We start from the raw sequence: 26,076 nt of genomic DNA, 5'->3' as shown, positions 1-26,076 counted from the left end.
CTCCCTCCAGCTGTGGGTCTGAGAACTGCCTCTGCTGGCCCTGCAGAGACGAAGAAACGGGAGCAGGAGAGCTCTGGGTACGAATGCATTTCAGTCCATGAAGGCATCTGCCTTTGCCAGGCAATACACAAGGCTCTTTCTAAAAGGAAAACCACAATTTTTTCCTTGACAATTAAGTCAGATTATTGTTTACTTTGGTAGGATGAACTTGAGCATTGTTAAAACAGAATAGTGACAAATGCATAGGACTATAATTGGATTATGTGAGTAAGCTGGTCTTGCCCACAGCCTGCTGCCTCCGGGAAAGCTGCTACAGCTCAGCTTTGTTTGAAGGAATTCCTTGAAGGTGAGAAAATTAAGAGGCCGCAAAGGATCTTGGTTCTAGAGCAGTACTACCCGGCTCATAGAAATGATGGCTTTCTGTTCATTAAAAGAATATATTTTATGTTACTGCTTTCGCAGAGGCTTAACCGTGAGAAGCCATGCTGGGAGAGCATGAGCAGGACGCCAGGTGCCTCACCTACAGCCAATTTTTTTTAAAAATTGAGGTGAAATTCACGTAACATAGAATTAACTAAAGTGAACGGTTCAGGGGCACTTAACACAGTATTGTGTATCCACCACCTCTATCTAGTTGCAAGACAGTTTCATTATCCTGATGGAACCCCTTCCCCTCCAGGTCTTTTCCATCTTCACTGAGCACATCACTTCTGTCTTCCCCCCTCACGTCTTTGCTGGCTGCTATGGTGCTGACTCCCTTCGTCTGTTCTCTGGGCTGTTTACTCGGCACCGATCACGTCCCACCTTGTACTGGCTTCCAGAGTCAGTGCATCTTCCTTGGGTGGGTGGGCCTGGGGGTGAAGGGGCCGTGGGGGGTTGTTTGCAAAGGCAACATGTAAAGCAAAATTTGATTCTGGTTAAAACTGCCCTTGGAAGTCCTATAAATCGCTCATCAAATGTGGTGTGCGTGATGCTGGGTAAAGAGCTCCGCCCAGTAATGCATAGACTCAGTAAGCTGAGCACCCATGAGGTAAGATGAAGGTGGGGAGGCAGGAAGCCAAGGGGATGCCTGCCTGCAGATGTCACCCGTTGGCGTGGTTACAATGCAGGGTTTAATTTATTCTGGACTAACAATGAACCACTATAATCTCAATCATACCCATATTTCTTTATTGTGGAGGTGGAGGAAACGTGACAGTATCTGGCACAGAGTGGACACATGTTAGGTGCTCATATGTTTACTGGATTTGAGTCTAAAGCTTGCTTGGTCAGACCTGTAATATACACTGTCCTTTAGAAAGTTACCAGCTAATTCCTAAATTGGCATTGACTGACGTTGCTCTCCCTTCTCTTGTCTTGCCTGCCCCCACAGAGTAGCTATATTTTTATGTGAATTGTTTACACAACTAGATTATGTGTCTCTAAGGTTAGGGGATAGGTTAGGGGATAGACCTCCACGTTTGTACTTGCTTCCACAGTGCTTATCACAGTGTTCTCTTCTAGAAACCAGGTGCCCCATAAATGCACACACTCTCTCTCTACTGACTCCTGTCTCAGCGAACATTTGTTGAGCGTCTTCTACAAGCCAGGGATACGAAGATGCCCCATAGTGTGTCTGAAAGATCCTCAAGTTGTGAGATGAAACTGACATGAAATGACTGTAAAACCATGAAGAAAGTTACCCACAGGAGAATCCACTGGGGCCACTCCGAGTTGGGCCTGGTTCTGTAGGGTGCAGGGAAGGAGGGGTTCAGTGAGGTGACAGTGCTGGCACTGAGACGCTGCCCATGGGACAAGGGGGGAAGGGCATTGCAGGCTGAGGAAACGGCGTGTACAAAGGTAGTGGCAGGAAACCTTTTCTTTCAAAAGTCACATAGTAAATCTTTTAGGCTTTCAGGCCACAGGATCAATGTCCCAAGTACACAGCTCTTGTCACTGAAGGGTGGAGGAAGCCATCGATAGTCTGTCAATGAAATGTGTGGTTGTGTTCCAGTAAAACTTTATGGACACCAACATTTGACTTTCAGATATTTTCATGTGTTATCGTATGCATATCATTCTTGGGAAAATTTTTCAGCCGTTTGAAAATGTAAAGACCATTCTTACCTCACGGGCTGTGCAGAAACAGGTGGCACACCAGCTGTGGCCCAGGGCCGTGGTTTGCCCACCTGTGTATGAGGGCCGGGAAGTGCGAGATCACACAGAGCAGCATGTTCTCAGGTGGCACATTCAGGTTCAGTGGCTGTGGGCACAGGCTGCGAGGCTGTGTCTCCTACAAGCCCTTAGGTCACGGTGAGGCTGAGGTCCTTACTTGATGTAGCGAAGAGTTAAAGTATCATCAGGGTCCCCTTATGTGCCTCATGCTGTGATGAGTTCTGTGGGTATGGGAAAATATAGAAGACAATTTTCTGCCTACCAGCTGTTTTCAGTCTGTTTAGAAGAGATTTGTATAACTAGAAAGATAACTGGACCCTCCTAGAGTAACAAACCGGTAAAGCCAGGCAGTGAGTCCCCAGTGCTGGGTGCAGTTGACTGTTTGGTGAGTGACATACGGGGTTAAGGCCAGAGGAGTTCCTGGGTGGACTTGACAGCGTCCACACATCGTCACCTCCACCCAGTTTGTGTTGGGATGTCCCCCATTCTCCTCTCGGTCACTTGTCGCTCTGTTTCTTGAGCCATTCCTGACACTGTTTACACTGAGTGGAGACTCTGGTTTGAGTAAAATTTCTTGGGTGTGTTGTGCTCCCTCTGATTGGCTGGGAAGTCCCCGGAGCACAGCCCAGAGGAATGGGAGCTCAAGTGAGGCTAAGGCAAGGTCCCTCACCTGAAGCTTGGGGACAGGGTCTGACACGTCACTGCCGCTGAATGGGGGGTGGGCATAAGTGACGGTGGAGAAGGTCAGAACACCTCAGGGGAGAAGAAATGCTGACTGCTGAGGACGGCAAACACTCCAAGTTTCCCCAGGAGATACCTCAGCACATTCTTAACGTCTTTCTCCAAAGCTCTCAGATACTGTAAAGCTCTGTAATATCTTCCTCTAGAGGTACCGTAATGTCTGGCCGTAAGGCAGGCTCAGGCAGACAGAAGATTCTGTGCATGTGATTCTTTATAAGGCCCCAAACAAATGACTCTGGCTTTGTCTCCTGAGCAGGGATGTCGGAGGCAAACGGGCGGTTGCTTTCCGTTCATTAGTGTTGAGTCCTTAGCCTCATGACTTTCCCTGCTCAGTACTGAATTAGAGACAAGTGGAGCAGGGGCTGGCTTTACAAAAGGCCGTTGAACTCCTTGAGGAAAACACCGTAAAAAGCAGGACCAAAATAAAGCTTGTGTCCAAGCCACTGACTGGGCCTGGCGCTACCACCCCACACAGGAGGGGGGTTCCCTGACCCCAGCACACATTCTGGCTGGCCTTTTGGTCACACGAGCCATTAGTTTCAGGTTTGCTGAGACTATGCCGTGGTCATGAAACCATATGTATGGGTCTGCGTGTGCACACAGATAGCTGCTAAAACAAACAGGCCCTGTGGAAATGGCATCGCTATGAAACACAACTTCAGAAACTTGTCCGACAGATGGAAAGAGTGAGGTGATGCCCGGTGTGACAGCCAGTGGTGCCGGCTGCTGCCGTTCGGTGCTTCAGACCTGGTTCTCCCTGGCTGCGTGTTGCGCTCACCTTGGGAGCTTTTGTGTCACTTCAGGTTCTGACTGAGCTGGTCTGAGGGGGAGCCCAGACCTGGCTTTTCAAAGCTCCCAGGTGATCCTAATGTGCACTCAGGCCTGAGGTCCCGAGTCGCACTGCACGGGCATTGCTATATACCCAGGGCTGGGCTCCCCGTCAGGATTGGCTGGCTTAATGACCTTGCAAGTCTATACAGCTAATAGGGGAGGTTGAGTGAGATTTGGGGATGTGTTTATGTCTTAAAGAATGCACAAATAAATTGAGGTTGCTGACAATTTAGGATTCCGTAAATACACTTTCGATTTGCTGACCACTTTTTTTCACTTCTGCAGGAAAATGGCTTTGTCCTTGAATGCCCAGTATCAGAACAGAGTTTCCTAACCTTTGAAGATTTGCTATGCCGTTTTGTTGGGTTTTGCACAGGTTGTTTGGTTGTTTGCAGCACACTAGATGCTCTCTCTGACATCATTATTTTGTACCACCTTGGAGATGACTGGATAAAACCAAATGCAGGCTCGGCATTCTGGTAGAATTCTAATGGCATTGATCTGTTGTGATATTCTGTTAGGATCTAGAGGGTACTCTCTCTTACTATTCCTGTGAGGTGTTTATCTGTTATCATGGTATTGGATCACTTTGTCTTGAAGGCGAGAAGGGAGGAAAATGTGTCCAGATGTCTTCAGTAGTTCTCCTGAGATCCCCTCATAGATAGCAACACATATTTAGAAACCCAAAAGCCTCATTTGGTCCCTAAGTTTCTTCTGTTTTAATTTTTCAGTACACACGGGTCTGGATCCCTGACCCTGACGAAGTGTGGCGCTCAGCTGAACTAACCAAGGACTACAAGGAGGGCGACCGGAGCCTCCAGCTCAGACTGGAAGATGAAACTGTAAGTGCAGGGTCGGGGTGGGGGCGCTGGATGGTACCCTGTGGCCTTGAGTTTTCCCTGCAGATTGGAGCTTCTGAGTCCCTGGCTGCTTTTTCGTTGTTCTTGATGATAATATACGTATGTAAGAGTGCTAAACCGTGAAACTGCTCCGTGGGTGGCGTATAACATTAGTGCCCATTGGTGTTACCAGCTGAGGGATCACCGGAATCTTCTCACTGGAGTGAGGGAACGCTGCTGTTCCCTCTGTGGGATTGAGGAATCAAGGGGGATGAGGGAAGGGAGCTGCTACGGCAGACAGCACGTGGTGCGGTGGTGGGGGCACCGGCTCTGCACCCAGCCTGCCTGGACCGGGATCCTGGCGCTGCCATTGATAACTCTGTGCCCTTGCAGTCTTTCTGTGCCTGTTACTTCGTCTGTGACATGGGGGTGGTCATTTGCCTAGGGTGCTCTTGAGACTAAAAGGAGGCACTCTGTGACATGTGCTTAGGGTAGAGCCTGGACACAGGCACTCAGTGTGAGGCAGCTGCTGCGATGAGAATTCTTTTTTATTGGTGGTTTTTCAGGTGGTTTCGCTGGAAGGAAGACAGGGTAATAACTGAAATCCTGTTATTCCTGGGTCTGATTCAGTTTCTCTTCTCATGAGCCTTTGTGACCACCCTTTTCTGATTTGTGCGTTTCACAGACATTTGAATGCTTGCACTGTGCTGGGTCAGAGGGGTGAATAGCCCTGCCGTTTGGGGGACCAGCTCGGTGCTGGAGGGAGCAGTGAACATGGACATGGAAGTACAGCAAAGCTGGAGTAGTCACAGCCGCAAGGGGACATAAAGGAGGGAATCTGCTGAGGTGAGGGTGTTGAGGGAGGAGAGGGCTGTGGGAAGGAGCCAGCCATTGACGATTCAGGGTGCAGTGAGCTGCGAGTAGAGTGTCCCAGGCAGGTGTTGTGTGTGCCAAAGCCCTGAGGCCCCGCGTGTCCATTTGGGTGTGTTGAAGGAAAGGAAAGGAGGCCAGTGCACCTGGTGGGAGCCATTGGAGAAGGGTACAGACGGTGGGCTGAGAATGCAGGCAGAGGTCATTTGTGCATGGTTGGCCCTGAGGGAGACTGGGAGAGAAGGGGCAGGAAACAACTCAAGAACTGGGTTGGGATGGGTTCAGTGTAAGGGGCTGTGGAGCAGGCATTGCTGGGAGGGAAGGCTGGAGTGGTCATTGCCTCTCTCTCGACTGCAATAGCACTGAAAGTTGTACCACACCATTTTAGCCTTTGATCATTTACTGTCGCACCGTTTCTCCTTCTTTCAGGCTTTATGGCCTTGTCTTCCTAGATAATGACCTGCTTGGGAAACGGACCTTGTCTTAAGCTTTGCTCTCATAGGACGTACTGTGGTTGGTGGTGATCTCATTGATGAGTGGGAAGATTGCCCATCCTCCCCCCACTGACTTCTGTGTTTTATCGCCTTGCGTGGATCACTTGGTAAAACTGGAATGGTGAATCTGTCAGATGTTTACACCAAGGTGTGCGCACCTCACCTTCCCCCTCCTGGCGGGCCGACTGCGGTCCTGCTCTTGGTTTTGAAGTGAGAAACAAAATTCCCAACAGATGGAATCATGTTTACCATGTTGAATAACTTCCCACCCCACGCCTCCAACAAAATGAAATTAGTTCACCCACTCGAATGCTGTATCTTCTCCAGCAGATTTCATTTCAGTTGATCTTTTAAGTGGGTGGGTGTTTTTAAAGAGTTGTACGGAGATAGTGAGGAATGATCTGCCGTGTTGCTAAAACAGAGCAGATGCTTGCCTCCCCGGCTGAAAATGAATTCTCCCCTGCATGACTAATTTTGGCAGCTGCCCGGAATCCCTCTCCCCCTCCCTCCCTCCGCTGCTACGTGGCTGGTCAGCGTGTAATCACAAGGGGTGCTTGGGCTGGACATGAGCAGCTCTCAGAAGTCATGGGCTCTGAGCATCTGAGTGTGTCCAGCTTGCTCGTGGGCTGTGGTTTGTCCACTGCTGGCTCTGAGCTGTCACTGGGAGTGACCCAGTGGAGCTGTGGCCCAGAGGCAGGAGCACACAGGTTAGAGGGCTGGACGTAATGCTTGAAGAGCGTCCCCTCCGCGGCTGAAGCCATCCTTGCAAGACCAGGCTGGCCAGAAAATCTACCTCAGCCGTCCCTTTCCCCACCCCCCTGCTCCTCCCTCTGAAGCCCAATAGGTAGGTTTAACTGAAGCAGCAAAGGATGAAAATAAATTATCTTCTAGAACAACAATGATATTCCTAAGCCCCGGCTTCTAACTGCTAACCTGTGCACTCTGTTTAAGATGGTCAGGCTCTTCAACGTTCCTCTAAGATGTTTCCTTTTCCCTGTGGTTTGCTTGCTTATTTATTTTTATTGTGGTAAAACAGAACATTTACAAAAATTTACAAAACGTAAAATTTATCACATTAGCCATCGTTAAGTGCACAGTTCAGTGGCATAAAGTACAGTAGTTCCCCCCCTTATCTGTGGTTTCATTTTCCAGGGTTTCAGTTACTTATGGTCAACTGTGGTCTGAAAATATTAAATGGAAAATTCCAGAAGTAAACAGTTCATAAGTTTTGAATTGCGTACTGTTCTGAGTAGCGTGATGAAATCTCGCACCATCCTGCTCCGTCCCACCTGGGACGTGAGTCATCCCTTTGTCCAGCGTATCCACGCCGTATACACTACCTGCCTGTTAAGTCACTTAGTAGCTGTCTCGATTATCAGAGAGAGACAGACAGACAGACAGGCAGACACCACAGTCACATAACTTTTATTACAGTATATTGTTATAATCTGTTATTAGTTATTAATCTCTTCTGTGTCTAGTTTATAAATTAAACTTCATCATAGATACGTATGTATAGGATAAAAAACATAGTATATATAGAGTTCAGTACCATCGTGGTTTCAGGCATCCACTGGGGGTCTTGGAGTGTATTTTCTGTGGATAAGGGGGCCAGGCCTACTGTACTGCTACGCTGTTGTCGAACCATCACCACCAGCCATCTCCAGAGCTCTTTTTATCTTGCAAAACTGAACCTCTGTGCCCATGGACAACAACTCCCCATTTCTCCTGCATCTGAAGCCCCCGGTAATCTCTGTTCTACCTTCTGTCTCTGAGTTTGGTTACTCTAGATACCTCATAAAAGTGGACTCGTACAGTATTTGCCTTTTTGTGTCTGGCCTGTTTCACTTAGCACAATGTAAGATGTTTTCTGTATAAGCCAATGAGAAGATGGGAAACTTCTTAGGGGAGAAGGACAGTGTCATCTTTTTTTCTCCCCACGGCTGTGATGGGTGCAAGATGTGCCAGCCTGGAGCACAGTACTGTTTGCGAACTGGATCAGGCATCTGAGTCTGATACCTTGGTGCATACCTTGGTGACAAATGCAGCTTCCTCATTGGCCGGGAGTGGAGCTCTGCCTGGCAGACCTTCTCTCTCCCACCCCCACCTTCCTTACAAACTGCGTACGCCTGCCCTCTAGTGGCAGGGAACACTCTCCCCCAGTTTCCACGGTTCTGCCTTTAAATTCTGTATTCCATATCCAGCTGCCACCTTGATGGCGAGTACTGTGTGTGTGCAGGACCCTGACTTAGTGTTCAGGAGTGAGAGGAAAACGAGCGCATGAGCTTCAGAAGGAGGAACGTGCTCTACCTGTGTCTCGGCGTATCCAAGCCTCTGGCACTCACCGTCTTCACCATTTTTAAGTGTACGGGTCAGTGGCGTTAGGTACATTCGCATTGGTGGGCAGCCATCGCCACCAGGCCTCTCCAGATGGATGTCTGTCTTCTTAGTATCGTTGACCTGTTCTTCTCCTGTATTCACGATCTTTTCCAGCAGTTAGGATATTTTTCCTGGTCGCTTCTCCTTAGAGATGGGCAAAGCAGTGACTTTTGCCCCTCAGCACGGACCTTTGGCAATGTCTGGGTACATTTTTGGGTGTCATGCCGGAAGAGGGAGGTTTCCTGCTGGTATCTAGTGAGTCGAGAGGAGCGATGCTGGTTAGCACCGTACACTGCACAGGGCAGCCCAAGGAAAGAAAACAGTGCTAAGGTTGAGAAACCCAGGTTTAAGCCCATGGAGGAAACGCGCTGGACTGTTTATTGCTGACAAACACCACGTTCAAAGCTAAACTGGGGCTGCGTGATTCCAACAGCATGTGGAAGCTGTGTTCCTTGCAATAAATTGGAATCGAAAGAAAGATTAACTTTGATTCTGTATTTTATGCTGCTGTAAATTTGTTTATAATTCAGACTTTGTAGTTATATGTTTTAATGGATGGTCTTTTTCTTTAATTGCTTGCATCACCATTCATTCATTATTCATTCGTTAAAACAGTTATTGAACAACTATTAGGATCTGCCAGGATCTGTCTGTACAGAGGTGAAAATGGCACATTGTGCACCTTGGTGGAGCTTTCAGTCTGACTTACAATGAATCTACATGCAAATACAGGATGTAGAGAATGGAAAGTTGAAGGCCAAGAATCTTTAGATTAGAAACATGGTGACGTACTTGGCTACCCCAGTGCACCTTCTCGCTTTACTCCCCAATCCCACACGTTTTTTGAAACCCCCTTGGGCAGGTTTTGAAACCCCCTCTGAATTTCTTGCTGACCTCCCGAAGCCAGACCACTTCCCATGGCACAGATGCTATCTGAAGACTCCACCATGGTCCTCAGCCCCCTTGCAGTTAGGTGGGACCCCATGGTGACTTTTGTCCAGAGAGAGCGCTGGGTAGAATTGATGGATATCACTTCCTGGCAGAAGCATAAAGGGACTGATAGGAGGTTGCTGTGCTCTTCTTCTGCCTGGTGAATTGGAGCCAGTGTGTCGGTATTGGAGTGACCTGGGGAGCAGAGCTTCCCTAGGCGGCCTTGGGCACCTACCATGAGCGAGAGAGGAAGCTTTGTGGTCATAACCACGGAGGTTTCAGGGTTAATTTTTTACTTTCTCCTAACTAAGAAGTTTACATGAAGCACAGAGTACTTTATTTTTCAAGTAGTTAAGGACCTGCTCTGAGTTTAGGCCTATGCTAGGAGTAGGAGGGCAAGAATAAGAAGGTTCTTTCTAAGAAACGTGATCTTTTGGGGGAACTGGAGAACACAGAACTATTACAGAGTAAGACATAGCAGAACATGTATTCAGTGAATATTTGTGCTTTTTAAAACTGGCTTAGGGCACAGTGTAAAACAGTCTTTTAATACATAGTAAATAAACTTAGAGCCACACACTTGCTATTATTCTACAGTGAGTGTAAGTGGTTTCAAGCTTTGGGGCCTCCTATTATTTGGGAAGATAGTTCCCTTCACTTTGTTTTCTCTGTAGGACAGCTTTCCTGATTTCACAGAAGAGAACACCCCTATATCCACTGACCTAACTGACATGCTTTAGGCCAATAAAGTTGGAAGGGCCCTTAGGGATTTGGGGACCAGTCCTCTCGTCCTACAGTGAGGGAAACCGCGGTCTAAGGAAGTGAAGTGATGAGCTCAAGGCTTCAGAGCAGTTGAGTTCAGTGGGTCTCACCTTTGGCTGCACATTAGAAACTCCTGGTGAGTTTTTGGAGAAAAAACGAAGTTTTTTAAGTAGCAGCCAGACTACTTAAATCCGAGGTTGGGGATGGGACACAGCAGAGTATCTCTTCATAAAGCTCCCCGTGAGATTCCATCGTATGGGAAGCGTTGAGAGCCGCTGCTTTAGTTGAGGGTCAGGATTTGAGTTGGGGGCCATTTCTAGCAGCAGATGATAATATGTCACTCCTCAGGTCCCCTTGCCAGCCAATATGATAACCATATTTTTATTAACTTATCTTTTCTCTAGATCTTCTGGTTTTATGGGTGGATAGAGTAGGAGAAAGAAGTTGGCTGGCTTTCTTTATCTACCACGTATGCTTATTATTAGCTTCAAATCTTTGTGTTGGGAGTTGTCATTCAAAGATGTCTCTATGTGTTTATGTTTTCCTGCCGTAGTACCATGTGATATGGACACATACTGAGGAAGGGAGAGGTCATGAATAAATTAGACATTCCATTCCCCTAATATTTTTGAATCCCTACTAAGTACTGTAGAATCGCAAACCCACAGCATTTAGAACAACCTTGGCCAGTGCTATCCCACCAAACACTGCACTGCAGTATTCTCTACCAGTATTTCCGGTAGGGTGGTCACTAACCACATGTGGCTACTGGGCCCTTGACATGTGGCTAGGGTCACTGAGAAACTGCTCTTAATCGATTTAACTCGAATGGATTTAATTTAAATCGCCACACGTGCTGCTGTTGGAGAGCACAGGTATCGACCAAGCCCCTACCCTATCTAGTCCTCCCTTTATAACCTCGAGTGCTGTCGAGTCCTGTGTGCTGGATGGGGACCAGTTGCAGACCCCATCTGTTCCTAGTCTGAAGGGGGAGGCCAAGGTCCATTCCAGGTGGGTGACCGAGCGTTCGTTTTGTAATGAGGGTTAACATTCACCCTTTGTTTTCACCTCCAAAGGCCCTGTTATCATATAGTGAAGTTTTTCTGTTCTAGAAAGTTCATGGTCCCTGATCACGTCATAAACACTTAGATTTCAAGTAAAACCATGTTAGTTGTAAACACTTTTGATGTTGCAGCAGTGTTAGAAACAAATTCCTGTTACGGGGGGAAAAAACCCTGTTCTTAAGTCTCTTGTTCCCTCCTTCCCTCTGATACACACACTCCAAGGAATCGGTAGCTCTCAGTGCTGAGCTTGCAGCTCTGCCTCTTTTCTGCTGCTCTGGGCATTTTTATTCCTTATCAATTTTACTGTAACCACTACCACTAGCTTATTTGTGGACCGCGTTTGCACAAAATTGCATATGTGTTTCCCTCTGCATGCTTGGGGGAGAGTCTTTCCAGAAGAGATTCATTTGAGAAAAGATGGAATGCCAGCATATCTGCTTCAGGGTTTAGGGCACAGGGCTCAGATCCCAGCCTTCTAATCTGAAAACTGAGGGGATGTTAGCTAGGTGGCCCTGCGGTTTTGCAATTGGCTGTTCCCGTGCTGCTTACAGAGGTGGGGTGGAGAGCCACTTGGCAGATGCAGAGCAGACTTCACTGGAAGTCTTCTGAATGGCCCAGGGAGGGAGGTCAGGTTGAGTCCCAGTGATACCACTAACTCCGCAGGAGGTAAAAGGGGGCCGGCCATCTACTCCAGAACTGAATGAAATAAAAATCAACTCTCAACGCTCCATTTCCCTTTGTTTCCCACCTTTTGGGAATTTTGCCTGTGTCATGTTCATGATAGTTGTTTCCTGGCCTCGTCTATGGAGTAAGTTTGATATAAATAAAAGAGCTTTCCACAGAAAGAAAGAGACTTGATATAAAAAAGAAAACAGCAACATCAGGAAACTACAAAGATGAAAACCTCACTAATATAGATAACCATTGATATTTTGTGGGGCTGTTACTCCAGACAGACTTTAATATACAGTTTTAAATCAATGGAATCCTATAATATATTTTACTCTGTAGCATGCCTTTTCTTAGATTCCACAGAATGCTGTGGGTAGGCAACTGAATGTAAATATAGGCTTATGTCACGTTTTACTTTCGTATTTATAGCTTCGGTGAGTCGATGTCTTTGCTAGTTTAGAAGACTGTCTCCTGAGGCCCAGAAGAGTATACCCATGAACCATTCTGACTGGGTGTTGCTAGCTGCCCTCAGAGGGGGTAAATCATTCTGAACCCACAGCAGTAGAACTGTTTGCACATACCTACTTCCTAGTTAGGAAGTAGATTTTATCCCTTTGCTTATCTGACGGATAATATTCATACTAATAACCTTTATTTGCATTGTTTTGTTTAATGGTCAAATTGAATAGTTTTTCATTTGTTGTTCATTTGTAGTTCTTATTTTGTGACTTGTATTCTATGTGCAATTTTTTGTTGGAGTGTTTTTGATTTCTTAAAACTTTTTGGATATTAAGATTATTCTGTCATGTAATGCAGAATTACTGTCCCCTTATTTTACTCTGCATATGGTGTGTTTTATGATGGTTTGAATGTTTTATAGTCTAATTAATTAATATTTTCCAACATTGTTCTGGCTTTTGCATCATCCTTTAAAAGTAATTCCTTCCAAAACTTTTACAAATATTTGCCCATGTTTTCTTAATGGTTTTGTTTTTCTTTATGGTTTTAATTTTCACATTTGTTCCATCTAAAACTTATTTTGGTACAAGGAGTGAGAATAGAACGCTAGACTAATTTTTTTAAATAAATACCTGCTGGTTTATTTACCACTATTATTTTAAAAATTCCCCTTAACCATTTATTTGCAATTTTAATGTTATCATAAATAAATTTTTCATCTGTGCCTGCATTTATTTCTGGATCTGCTATTAAATAGTACCTATTTTAACACTATTACCATAGTACTTTAGTTACTGGCTTTAATAATACACCTTCAGATCTGGTAGTATAAGTTCCTCTAAGAGTAGGATGGTAGGGCACATTAATATTTATATTCTCTTAAAATTTGGCTGTTAGTAAATTAAAGCTAAGTCCATAGAATTTTGTGAAAGGCTTGTATAGAATAGTGATTCTTAAAATAATGATCCATAAGCTACCTGTATCTGAACTACTTAAGATTAGAAAAAAAAAAGAAATAGAAAAATTTCAGGTTCCTGGGCCTCACCCAGAGCTCCTGAAGCTAAGTTGTATCTGGGAAACTGTGTTTTTACAAGCTCTCACATGCTTCTGAAGAACACTGTAAGAAACGTAACACTCATAAAACATGGTAAGCAGCAGCCAAGTCCTTCCTGTTTAAATGTTTAAAAACACCACCATCTTTTATTAATTATATGTATATGTACACATATAATCAGAGTTATAAATATATCCTGTCAATAAACTTATGAGGTCCATGTGCTATGCTGAGAGTACAAGAATAACACCTTGCATTTGAGATTTGAACTTAAGATGTGTAGTCATGTTCCCTGATTACTTAAACACACCACACACACACACACACACACACACACACACGCCATATCTCAAGCTTTTATTATACTTCAGGTCAAAGTAAAATTACTGCCCTAGAGTAGCTTGCACTTAGGTTATGGAAAATATATGCACATGTTGAGGGCACTTATGGAGGGCAGTTTGTTAGTTGCAAGGTAATCCAAATAAAAAGTGAGCGTGTTGGTTAATGGAGAGAGAGTAAAGAAACACCAGCATGGAATGGGGCAAATCCAAGGTTTCCTGGATGGGAGAAAGAACAGTACTCCTATGGCAACTAGAATTAGAGACTCAGTATTTCTTCGTTGAGAAGCAGCAGGATGCTTTATGAAATCCAGTTGCGCTTCCTGAATGTCTTGTGTTACTCAGTCGTTTTCCTTGCTCCACTAGATGATGTTCTCAGCAGCGTTTCCAGCTGGACTGGGCTCTGACGGAAACACAGGTGTCCTGTTCAGCCTGCCTTTCTTTAAAGCATGTTGTTTATCTTCCTCACCTGTGACCGTGTCAGGATAGTGATGCTGGCCAATAAGACAGGGATTGACGACAGGAGAAATGTTTCACGACTGCCTTTCTGTGTCTGTTACTTGCATCTAGATTCGGGAATACCCCATTGATGTCCAAAGCAACCAGCTGCCCTTCTTGCGGAATCCAGATATCTTGGTGGGAGAAAATGACCTGACTGCCCTTAGCTATCTCCATGAGCCTGCAGTTTTGCATAATTTAAAGGTCCGTTTCCTGGAGTCGAATCATATCTACACTTACTGTGGTAAGTGGGGGGCATCTGTTGGCTGCATGTGTTTGAAAGTGCTTACAGTCTTGAGACTTTACTTGTTAAACTCCAGTGATTAAGAATCTTACTTTCACTCTCATTTACAAGCACCTCTCCTCGGAGACCCTTAAAAGGTTTGCATGATTGCGAATGTGGCTTCCTTAGGCTGCCCTGCATCTCTGCGGGAGGATTGGTGGTAATCACAGCTCGACCAGGGAAGAAGTGGGCCACACTAGGTGGTTTGATTGGCTTAGGCACAGTCCTGGAGTTGTAGGAGCTTGGTGTTCTCACTCGGGCATCTGCTCTCACCACCGAGCACGCTCCCGTACGTGTAAATCTGGCTGACTTTCGTTTTCTGCTTTGAGAAAGGGCTGGTTTTTTGTTGTTTTTTTTTGTTTTGTTTTTTTTGGCCCTCTCACTTGCCCATGGACAAACATGGTGCATGATGACCATTTGTCAAATTCATGAGCAGAAGCCATGACAGACGCTTTAAAGCAAAAGTCCTGGAATTCTCTCCTGTTTGTTTTTTCTTGAAATTTCTTAATTTCCCACATTGCGAATTTTGGTTTCTCTTTTTCTGAGTATTGTTAAGTGGTATGGTGAAAACAAGAACACTGTACACTGGTGTTGGAGGGGCAGCATTTCAGGATTTGCTGGAGGAATTGGGCCCTGCTCTTCTCTTTGCTGCTAGATTTCAGCAGCCATGAATGGCATGTTCGTTTCAGCACTTGAGAGGTAGTTTCGCAAAAGTTTCTTTACCCCAGCTGCTGGTGGGAGTTTTATTTGAAAGAAACCATCAGTTACCAGAGCCTTCAGTAAGTGTTCCGCCCCCCACCCCAACAAGGTTTTTAAAGAATCTCCCTAAAAAAGAGAATGGGATAAATGACCATCAGCTTCACTTTTGAAAGGTCCTGGTATCTGTACATATTTATCTAAACATGTCAGCTGTTCAGAGTAGCTGACGTAGCACAGAATTCTAAGTCTTTAAGAAGCACGTGGTTCTTCCCTGGAGGAGGCTGAGACATTTTAGGAAAATGTGTGAGCTCAGAGGGTAATATCAAAATTTGAATTGAATGCTACATGAATTAGGGTTTTGTACAACTCTAATAACCAGCAGAGTGAGGCTGTTTCTAAGAGAACTCTCCAAGTCGTTAGCCATATTGCGTAGGTTTTACCAGACTTCTGGACCCTATTTCTCAGTCTAGGTTGTCTTTTCAGGCAGACTTCCATCTGAGGAGTACTTGCTGAGGGAAAAGTACTTCTTTTCCCTCCCTTTGCCCTTTACTCATAGTTACCTGGTCTGGTTGAGTACATTTCTTCTCTGTATCTCTCTCGTTTTCTCTCCCCCGGACCCCACCCTCCCTCCCCCTCCTTCCCTCATATTTTTCCCCTTTTAAATGAACTTTATCTTTTAAAGCAATTTCAGGTTTGCAGCAACACCGAGTGGAAAGTGCGGGGATTTCCTGTCTGCCGCCTTCCCCCACACGGGCACAGCCCCCCCATCAACATTCTGCTCGAGGGGTACCTTTGTGATAACCGGTGAACCCATGTGACACATCATTATCACCCATAGTTCATATTCGGGTTCACTCTTGGTTGTACATTCTGTACAACCAATTGAACACATGTATAATGACTTGTATCCCCTATTATGGTATCATAACAGTAGTTTCACTGCACTAAAAGTCATTTGTGCTCTGCCTCTGCATCCTTCTCTCCCCATGAACCCCTGGCAACCACCCGTCTTTTATACTGTCTCCGCAATTTTGCCTTTTCCAGAATGTCATAGAGTTGGAATCATACCATTTGGAGCCTTTTCAGATTGGCTTCTTCCACTTAGTCATATGCATTTAAGGTTCTTCCATGTCTTTTCATGACTTGATAGCTCATTTCTTTTTAGTGCTGCATGATATTCCATTGTCTGGATGGACTGCAGTTCATTTATCCATTCACCTACTGCAGGATATCTTAGTGGCTTCTAAGTTTTGACAACCAGCAATAAAGTTGCTATAAACATCCATGTATCGATTTTTATATGGATATAAGTTTCAACTCCCTTGGAGAAATACCAGGGAGTGTGAATGCTGGATCATATGGCATGAGTATGTTGACTTTTGTAAGAAACTGCCCAAGTGGCTGTGCCATTTTGCACCCCCACCAGCAGTGAACGGGAGTTCCTGTTGCTCCATATCCTGCCCAGCTTTTGGTGTTGTCAGGGTTCTGGGTTTTGGCCCTTCTAAGAGGTGTGTAGTGGCATCTATTAGTGTTTTAATTTGCATTTCCCTAATGACGTGTGACCAGGAGATGCTTTCAGATGCTTATTTGCCATCAGTATATCTTCTTTGGTGAGGTGTCTGCTTAGGTGTTTTGCTCATTTTTTAATTGGGTGGTTAATTTCCTTATTGTTAAGCTTTGAGTTTTTGTTTATTTTGGATAAATAGTCCTTTATCAGATATGGTTTTTGCAAATATTTCTCCCCTTCTGTGGTTTGTCTTCTCATTCTTCTGACTGTATCTCTCTTCAAACACCAGAAGGGAACACAGTGTATGCGGTTTCCCATCTTGGCAAGGAGCTTTTCATTCTTGTCTCCACTTCCCCAAATGACTGGAAAAGCTCATGTTATTTGAAGCCCAGCCAGTGATTTTCTTGACATCCAGAATATGCTTTTATGTGAAAGAAGAAGTCATGGATTTCTATCTTATCTTGAAGATTGAATTCGTGTTTTTTCTCCTCTCATGTTTTCTCAAATAGCAATTTACCTCACTTTTCTGTAAAAAGAGATCTGAGAGGTTAGAGGATTTACTGATTCCTCAATCAACATGTATTTATTGAGTCCATTATTGCAGCTCATCCTTTTGGGGACCCAAGATGAAAAAACAGTGAAATGTAGATAGTACATGATATAATGTGATGTGAGATAAAAAATAGCCAATACTCAGTGCTTACTATGTAAGGTGATGGTCTAATTGTTCTTTCTCTGTATTAATCATTTTATCATCAGAATTCCCCAAGTAAATTATTATCCTCGTTTTACAGGCCAGGAAACGGAGGCATTCAGAGGTTAAGTAATTTTCCTAAGTCACCCTGTTAGTCATTGGTTGAGCCAAGATTTGACCTTAAGACACGGAGTCAATTCTCCCCGTCTACAAGTTGTTTGTATGTTAGTTAAGATAACCTGTATACAAATGAAAAAATTCATAGTCTGTTTACTAGATTTTAATACCACCTTGTGGCTCAGTTAGGCATCCTTTTCTCTCTGATTCTGCAACACTTTGCACACATGTATCTTATGAATTCAATTTGTTGAGCGTTGTGTGTTTATTCCGTGCTGTAGCATATTTGGAGGCATGGCCTGTCATTTTTTTCTCCACCAGGGCCTCGCACTATGCCTGATAAACACAGAGATATGTCTTGATTAGTGGAGTGATTGGTTAAGACTCATTGTGTTACGCTATCATTCTTTAGTTTTGATGTTTATGAACAGAGCCATTAAAAGCTGATGCCAGGTGGCCAGTGTGCTGCCAGAATCTGACTGCATTGTCTGTTTGCAGGTATCGTGCTTGTTGCCATTAACCCTTATGAACAATTGCCAATCTATGGACAAGATGTCATTTATGCCTACAGCGGCCAAAACATGGGGGATATGGACCCCCACATCTTTGCTGTGGCAGAAGAAGCCTACAAGCAGATGGCCAGGTAAGAACCACCTCAGTCAGGAAGAAGTCTTCCTGGGTGTTCAGGGGGTAGAAATGGGAGTTTCTACCGTCCTTTCCTGCTTTTGCCTAATGGTGGGAATGGTGGTTCTAGAACTGAGGAAACAAAACCAGCCCAGGTTCTGTTTCTCACCACATTTCCTCATGTCTTCATCTTATTCTTGTGACCCTGAGCCTAGGTTTGGAGGGCAGAGGCCCCTTAAACTTATTTCATTGTTTGAGTAATGCAATAAATGCTCAGCATGTCGTCTTTCTTGGACTTCCCTTTTGGCCCTCTCTCCTCCTCTACTGGTGTAATGAATCCAATTTATACCATCACCGTTCATTTTACAGATCTCTCTGAAGGCTCCCTGTGGAAGGAATCAGGACTCTTTGACAACTTCTTGAGATGCCAACCGTTTGGGGCTGAATTAGAAATTTCAAATTAATAGTTATGTATAGTGGTTTTGGGTTTTTTGCCTGGAAGTGGAGTTTTGTTTAGGCAACTAAGTAGATCTCATTTTTGCTCTTTTCTCCCTAGCTCTGAAGGATAGATACAGCAGGGTATTTCCTTAGAAGAGGGGCTAGGTGATTGAATTAGTCAGGGTTCTCTAGGAAAACCAATATGGAGAGAGGGAGGGAGGTAAAGAGGTGGGGAGAGAGAGAGAGAGAGGGAGGGAGGGAGAGAGAGAGAGGGAGGGAGGGAGGGAGAGAGAGAGAGAGAGAGAGAGAGAGAGAGAGAGAGAGAGAGATGGTGTAGAGAGGGGTGGAGGATTTGTATTTTAAGGAATTGGCTCAAGGCTGGCTGGCTGGCTGGAGACCTGGGGAAGAGCTGATGTTGCATTGAAGGCAGGCTGCAGGCAGAGTTCTGTCTTTGGGAGAAGTCAGTTTTCCCCGCATACGGCCTTCAGCTGGTTGGGTGGGCCTCTGGATGAGCGTACCCTCCACATCATGGAGGGTAATCGGCTTTACTCAGTCTACTGATGTAAATGTTAGTCTCATCTCAATAGTATCTAGACAACTGTGTGACCAAATGTCTGGGTACCATGGTCTAGCCAAATTGCCACATAAAATTCACCATCGCAGTGTTGGTCTTTGAACTGTTCTGGCTGGAAAGACAGTTTTACCAGAGTTAGTGGAAATGCGTGTTCTACCTTGTTTCCCCAAAAATAAGACCTACCCCGAAAATAAGCCCCAGTTAAGATCATCAGCCAGGCGAACGCATTTAGTATGTTATGACGATGTCCCAGAAGAAGATGACGTGACTACATTTGAATAAATGTAGATTGTTGTACATGAAAAAATAAGACATCCCCTGAAAATGTTCCCTAATGCGTCTTTTGGAGCAAAAATTAATATAAGACCTGGTCCTATTTTTGGGGAAATATGGTATAAGACCTGGTCTTATTTTCAGGGAAACACTAAAATGCTATATCCTTTCAGCCAAGTCTGTCTTTCCACCTCTAGAGAACATGTGTGGGACCGGCAGCATACATCGAAAGTTCTTGGATGGGGTGCTGGGGGAATCCGTAGGCTGATTTAGGGAGAGGAGTGAATGATGTCTGAGAGGAGAATCCCATTTAAAGTCTGTTCATTTAGTGGATTTTCAGGTATAATTTTCAACCCATGAAAGTTCCCATGAGGGAAGATTGTTTCATAGGCTTCCTTACTGATTTATGTTTTATTGCTGCCTGTGGAGATCAGTATATAAAAAGTCTGCTTCATTGTAGATACACAGTGACCATATGCAAAATAAGCAGTGATTGGAGAACTAAGCAATTTCATAAGTAGAATGATCTGTAACCATTTTATTTCTCCAAAATGTGATATGAGACAGCGGAGCTAAAATGGTTGCAACCTTTGACGTATCAAATGCCGTAAGAAGGACCACATGTATTAATCTGCTATCAGGGCTCGACTAGGAGGCACTTAGCTTAGTATACCTATTGGTACACAACCTCCCAACTGAAAGTATGGCTCGAGGTCAGATCATGCGGGGAGAAGAATGAGTTGTAGTGTGTTGCAGCACACTACAGCAGTAGTACCCCATACTCAGGTACTACTGTTGGAGGTCAAGTGTATGGCACTGTGGAGGGGGACCTGGTCAGGACCAGGTCAGGACAGGCTCTTTTTGCCTTGGGAGAATCGTTTAAGCTGAGTCTTCATTTGCTTCGTGTGAAGACGACTATCCTTCCTCCTTTATGGGATGGTTTCTTTATGGTTCTAACACAGAGGGTGAGTGTGGCTTGGTTCTGATGATTTCCTACCATGCTGAAAGTTCTGGCAGCTCTCTAAGACTTGTTCTTTCATTGATTGGTTTTTGTCCCATTCATCTGTCTTTGACAGTTGCACTTAGATGTATCAGACAGAAGTTGCTGTTTGTTACCAAAGACTTCTTGAGGCCCCCCTATAGCTTTGAGAGTCTCCTAGCCTCCAGCTTTATTCACGTCCCAGGTCCTCTTGCCTAGATGCCTCCATTCTTCCCTTCCATGCCTGAAGCTGGGTCCACGGTTGTTCTACACTTTGGTTATCTCACTTGTTTAGATCCTAGTTCGCACCCATTAGAGGAAAGGGCATGTGGGCATCCAGGGTGGTGGCGATCCAATCTTGCCTAGGGTAACAATTCATTTAACGATTAAGGGGTTTGAATGTTAAAGTTGGACCAAGAATTGCTTCCTTATGCGTTTTCTCTGAAGTTGTAAGGTTCATACTCATTTTACCTGCTGAGTCCCAGGATGTAGCCAAATAATTTTGCTGAAATTCTTAAGCACTTTTTGTTCATGAACGTGCATTGGAAGTGTAAGGCCAGCACATGTGGCCTCAGGAGAGAGCTATTTCTGAACGTTCTATTGTCAGCAGCTCAGGGTTTCTGTTATTGATCTGAGGGACGCATTAGAAACCCTAGCAGAATCTTTGCTGTGCAGGGAAAGAGGAGACCCACTGATCAGATGCAGGGAAAGTTTTCATTGTATTTCTAATAGGGGCCTTCTCTGTCCATTTTGCATGCTAGAGCACATTTGTTTAACAGTACTTGCTGACCGTGTGTTGTACTCTTCCTGACTCATCACTAGTTGTTGAAATAATTGTGATTCAAGTAGCCATGGCCCAGCACAATGTGCTTTGAATCTGAGCCCCTGGAATAGCTGGGTGAAATAAGGGGTGTGATAAACCAAAGGTAATGGCTTCCACTCTTAGGAGACTCTGACTCAGTTGACCTTGGACTCACCAATTGTTTCTCTTGATTCACTGGGGACTGGATTTTCTTTCTTGATGTGGCTCACAGAGGTGTCTCCATCTTTTGATATTGAATGTGGGTGTGTGGGAGTGACTCTATCAAAGCTCAGGGGGATAAGTACAGACCTTTGTCCCCATCCTGAGAGTTCCTGCAGAGTCCTGTGCTGGAGGAAGGGAAGAGGAGATACGAGTATAATAAGAGGATTGTTCACTGCCCATATCCCTGTTGAACTCACCAAGTCTAGACCTGGGAGTAAGTGGAGATTCACAGTGAAGAAGAATGTTAAAAATGTATGGGACATCAAATTCATGAATGCTGTGCTTTGCGTGAGAACCTGTAATTCCCTGCGAGAAAGGAGACTGATTTCCCCTACTTACTTCTTTACTTCTGATCCTCCCTCCCAGTCTGAGATGCAAAATGCCCTCTCCCTCATGTTTACCTGCTCCACCTTCAGCCTCAGCTCCTATGTTAAATCGTGTCAGTGAACATTTGTGACACATCAGTTATTGGATAGGCTCCTTACTGAATGAACACTGAGTAATGTGAGACCTCTCTGCACTTATTAAGGAGCTCACAGTCTGCTTGGACACAGAAGAACATCAGTAGGCCCAAAAGCCTATAACTACAAGAAATGTAAGTAGGAGCCACGCATGGGATCATCTGAATTGAGTTTGGAGATCTGTGTGTCATAGGTGGTCCAAGAAAACTGTAGGGTTTAAGGTGCATCTTCATGAATTGGCAGGAGACATAGAGTGAGAAGAAGGCATCTAGGTGGGTGGCATAGAGTGATCATACCCTTAGAAGTGGGGCATCAAAGGGCATGGTCACAAATCCACAATGACATATTTTTTCACGTTCTCTCTGATGTCTATAATCGAAAAGACATTAAAAATAAGCATTGGCAAGAATGTGGAAAAATTAGAATCCTCATACACTGCTAGTGGGAATGTAAAATGATGTAGCTGCTTCGTAAAATAGTCTGGCAGGTCTTCAAAAGGTTAAACATAGAGTTAACATATGACCCAGCAAGTTCACTCTTAAATATATACCCAAGAGAAATGAAGACATACTTGTACTCGTATGTTCAAGTGAAAACTTATACACCATGTTCATAGCAGCATTATTCCCAATAGCCAAAAGGTGAAAACAGCCTCAGTATCCATCAGTTGTTGGATGGATACATACAATGTGATATATTCATACAGTGAAATATTATTTGACCGCAAAAAGGAACAAAGTGCTGATACATGGTACCACATGGCTGAACCTTGAAAATGTTATGCTAACTGAAAGAAGCCAGACACAAAAGACCACATATTGTGTGATTCCACTTATATAAAATGTCCAGAATAAGCAAATCTATAGAAACAGAAAGGAGATTAGTGCTTGCCTAGGGCTGGAGGTTTGGGGGGAAATGGGGAGTGGTCACTTATAGGTATGCTTTTTGTGGGGGTTGGGGGGTGATGAAATGTCCCTAAATTGATTGTGGTGATGGATGCACAACTCTGCAAATGTACAACGCCTTTTGAATTGTATACTTTAAATGGGTGAATTTTGCATTCTCTGAATTATGTTGTGAGAAAGCTGTTGTGAACAAAAGGCATGGTCAGGAAACAGCACCCAGGGAAGTTTAACCTACGTGGTGAGTGCAGTCTGGCGGAGAGTTGTGGACTGTACAGTAGCAGACAGTGGACCAGGTCTGTGAAGGCTGGGGTGAGCTCTGGGAGAAAAGTGGGTTTTATTAGCGTAGGGCACAAAGATGGTCAAGTGAGTCTGGGAAACCCTGGGTTGATCAAGTGACACATGTTCCTTTAAGTTGGGGCTTCTCAGAGAGGGTATGTTGACGTGCATTCTGAGTCTCCGAGGTGGGGGCATATTACGCAGCGTTTGCAAATCATATTTAGACGCAAAACTGTGTTCAAGGATTATCTCAAGAGACTAATGTTCTGTGCAACACTCTGTGGGAAACCCTGGCCCAGAGCAATGGAGACATTTTAGAGTTTGTTAGATAAGGAGATGATACAATACAAGGGATGCTCAAAGAACACCTTTTCTCTGATGGGCCCTGCTGCATAATGATCTTTTCCTTCTCCATATTCCTATGCCATTTACAAGGATGCAAACATCTTCTCATGAGAAGCCTTAGATCACACAGGGCCTATGCAAACATCTTCTCATGAGAAGCTTAGGTTCTTGGGGGAATAACTTGGCTGTTGTAAATGACCTCTATATAATGAATGAAAGGGAACTGTCAAGTGGGAGACTATTTGGCCCCGTGTAATCTATTTCTTGTATCACCAGAACTTTAGGGCATATGCTTGGTGTCCAAGGAAGAACAGAAACACTCAGCACACGAATACATTTACTTCTCACAATTGCCAAGTGAGATTACGTATCCTCGCCAGGCAGATGACAGGGGATAGAGACTTACAGAGGTTGAACAAGTCTCCAAGGTTGTGAAGATAGTAAAGGGGTGAAGCCGTAATGGAGTCCCCGTCTGTTTGCCGAGGAGCCATACTACCTCGCTCATTAGGGCCTGCTGACTGGTCCCGGTGTTCTTCCCAGGACAGAGCAGGCTCTGGTCCCCTTCATGATTTAGAAGTGTCTAAGGTTCTACAGTGCTATTAGAGTTTCAGTGCAGTTTCTAGCTTTGCAGGTGGGAGTGGGTCATCTTACTGGGCTGGCCGGGTCTGATCCCTTTTTCGAGCCGTTTGTTTTTTCTGAAAGAGTGGGGATGCTGTGCAACCCGTTTATTTGCTCAGGCAGCCACGGTAATTGAGCACACACTTTTCCATCTGGCTCTGCTGTGTTACCAAGCTGTGACTAATAGTGGAAGACGGGACTGTGGTTGCCTGGGATCCGGGGAGGGGGCTCGCAGCTAGGCACACCGCCGGCATAAACAGGCCCTTGCGGGGCCGTGCCTGGCGATGGGGAGGAGGTCCTCCAGAGCAAAGCCTGTGCTCACTGGGGGAAAGGGGTCTAAGTCTTCCGCCCTGCTTGGGTCCCCAGAGAGGGTACCTTGCTCGATTTGGGTCCCCACAAGTGTGAAGAGTTTGGAGAGAATTTGAAGGCCTTCCAAGGGAACAGTACGGAAATGACTGTCCGTAGTGGGAAAAGGCACCTCTCCCCCTCCACCCTCCCAAAAAAAGAAGCACTTTGGTAAACAGGAAGAGAGTTTCAGGATGCTGGTATGAGTGGAAGGGAGAGGCTGGCCTCTGCTGCCAGTGACAACTGAAAGCGAGCAAGATGGCTCCTCTCAGGGCAATGAGAGAAATTCCTGACTGTGGAAATGTGTTGCAGAAGAGAGAGGAAGTGCGGAAACTCTGCATTTTCCATCTTTGGAGGTGGGGGGAAAAAAAAAAGGAATTGGCAACTTTATCTTTGTAGTCCTTCGGGTAGAATACTTGGATATACGAGAATGGAGTTGAGACTTGTTAGGCTCTCTTAGGCCACAGACTTTTGGGAACTTGAATGTTTGGAAAAATAACTTTTAAAAAAGAGTTATACGTAGGTGACCTGAATTCAGACTTTGCTTTGAGGTCCACTTTTAACTAGAATGATGTCAGTTTTTTTCCCCTCATTGTTTTGGTGTAAGCTGGTTTGTTGATCAGGGTTGTTGTACAGTTTGGGGGAAGTTCAGGGTGTGGAGCGTTCTCTGAGTGAGAGAACATCGTCGTGCTGATGGGAGGTTAAGTCCCAAAATCAAAAATCATTGTGCTGAAAGAGACTTCAGGTTATTAACATTGACTTTATTTTACCTGGGGAGTTAAACATGTTAGAAAGTGGAGAGTCTGCCGTCATCTGGTAGAAATGGATGGTGCTGGAAGAATTCGGTAGAGCATGTCCCCGCCTGTGGGCGCCACTTAACCATCCCCGGTACAGGTTACTCTGTCTCGCAGATATGTTCCCCTTTTAACATCTTTCATTATCAGGACTTTCTCCATCACACTGTGCTCTGCTCACCACCCATTTGCTTTCACCCCTGGGTCTGAGGTCTGTCCTGTGCAGCTCTACAGGACCGTGGGCATTTTCTTACAAATGGCAGCCCTCGCTGTCATGTGTCCTCCTCACCCCAACTCGTGGCCAAACATCCTGGCTCCCACAGCCATTCCTTCTGAGCATGGTTTTCAGACCCTCTCCCATTGTGGTCACCCATGGATGCCATCTGCTCTTTCTCTCTGATTTCAGTGGTCTCTGAATGTGGTCTGCCAGGTGAGGTGAACAGTTACTCTCTTATACAGAATTAATTAGAGGAGCCTATAATTGCACTGATTTTTGGCAGGCATTTCATATTGTTGACTTTTAATAAGTTTGCAAGCTGTTAAATTTCTACCCCCCTCCTTCCACCCACATACACACAAGACCTATTTTATTAACAACTGTAATGCAATTTCATTGACTGACAACAAGCTGTACATATTTAAATTGCAGTTACACATTAAATTGCACATACAGTTTGACACATTTTGAGGTATGTATACACCTGTGAAACCATTACCACACTCCAGATAATGAACCTTTCCTTAACTTCCAAAAGTTTCCTTGTGTTGCTTTGAAATCCATCCCTCCGTGTTAGGTAACTACTGGTCTACTTTCTGTCACTATTAATTCGGCCTTCTTTAAGATGGGTTGCCCTCATTCTGCACTTGCGCAATTGATATTTTCTGTCCTGAGCAGGATTAACAGTTATCTGTATTAAGTCTCATCTTTTGTCCCTGGGTTCCATTATTTCAGTAAGTGTATCTTTTTGAATCCTGGTGTTTGCGTCGGATATATTAAGTCTCCCTGGCTCGGTGCATGTGTAGATTTAACAAATC

General features: G+C 44.8%; 1 protein-coding gene across 2 annotated transcripts in view; it reads left to right on the top strand.

Annotated features, from left to right (window-relative positions):
- MYO5B (myosin VB) overlaps positions 1-26,076 on the top strand; it is a 317,583-nt gene that overhangs the window by 109,872 nt on the left and 181,635 nt on the right. For both annotated transcript variants that reach the window (XM_033087341.1, XM_033087342.1), the window contains exons 2-4: positions 4,458-4,568; positions 14,158-14,329; positions 17,884-18,028. In XM_033087341.1, coding sequence (XP_032943232.1) covers positions 4,458-4,568; positions 14,158-14,329; positions 17,884-18,028 — 428 coding nt within the window. The remainder of the gene's footprint in view (positions 1-4,457; positions 4,569-14,157; positions 14,330-17,883; positions 18,029-26,076) is intronic.

The sequence above is a fragment of the Rhinolophus ferrumequinum genome, chromosome 19 (genome assembly GCF_004115265.2).
Source record: "Rhinolophus ferrumequinum isolate MPI-CBG mRhiFer1 chromosome 19, mRhiFer1_v1.p, whole genome shotgun sequence".
Lineage (NCBI taxonomy): Eukaryota > Metazoa > Chordata > Mammalia > Chiroptera > Rhinolophidae > Rhinolophus > Rhinolophus ferrumequinum.
Note: the sequence above shows the minus strand (reverse complement) of the source record. Positions and strands in the feature narration are given on the sequence as shown.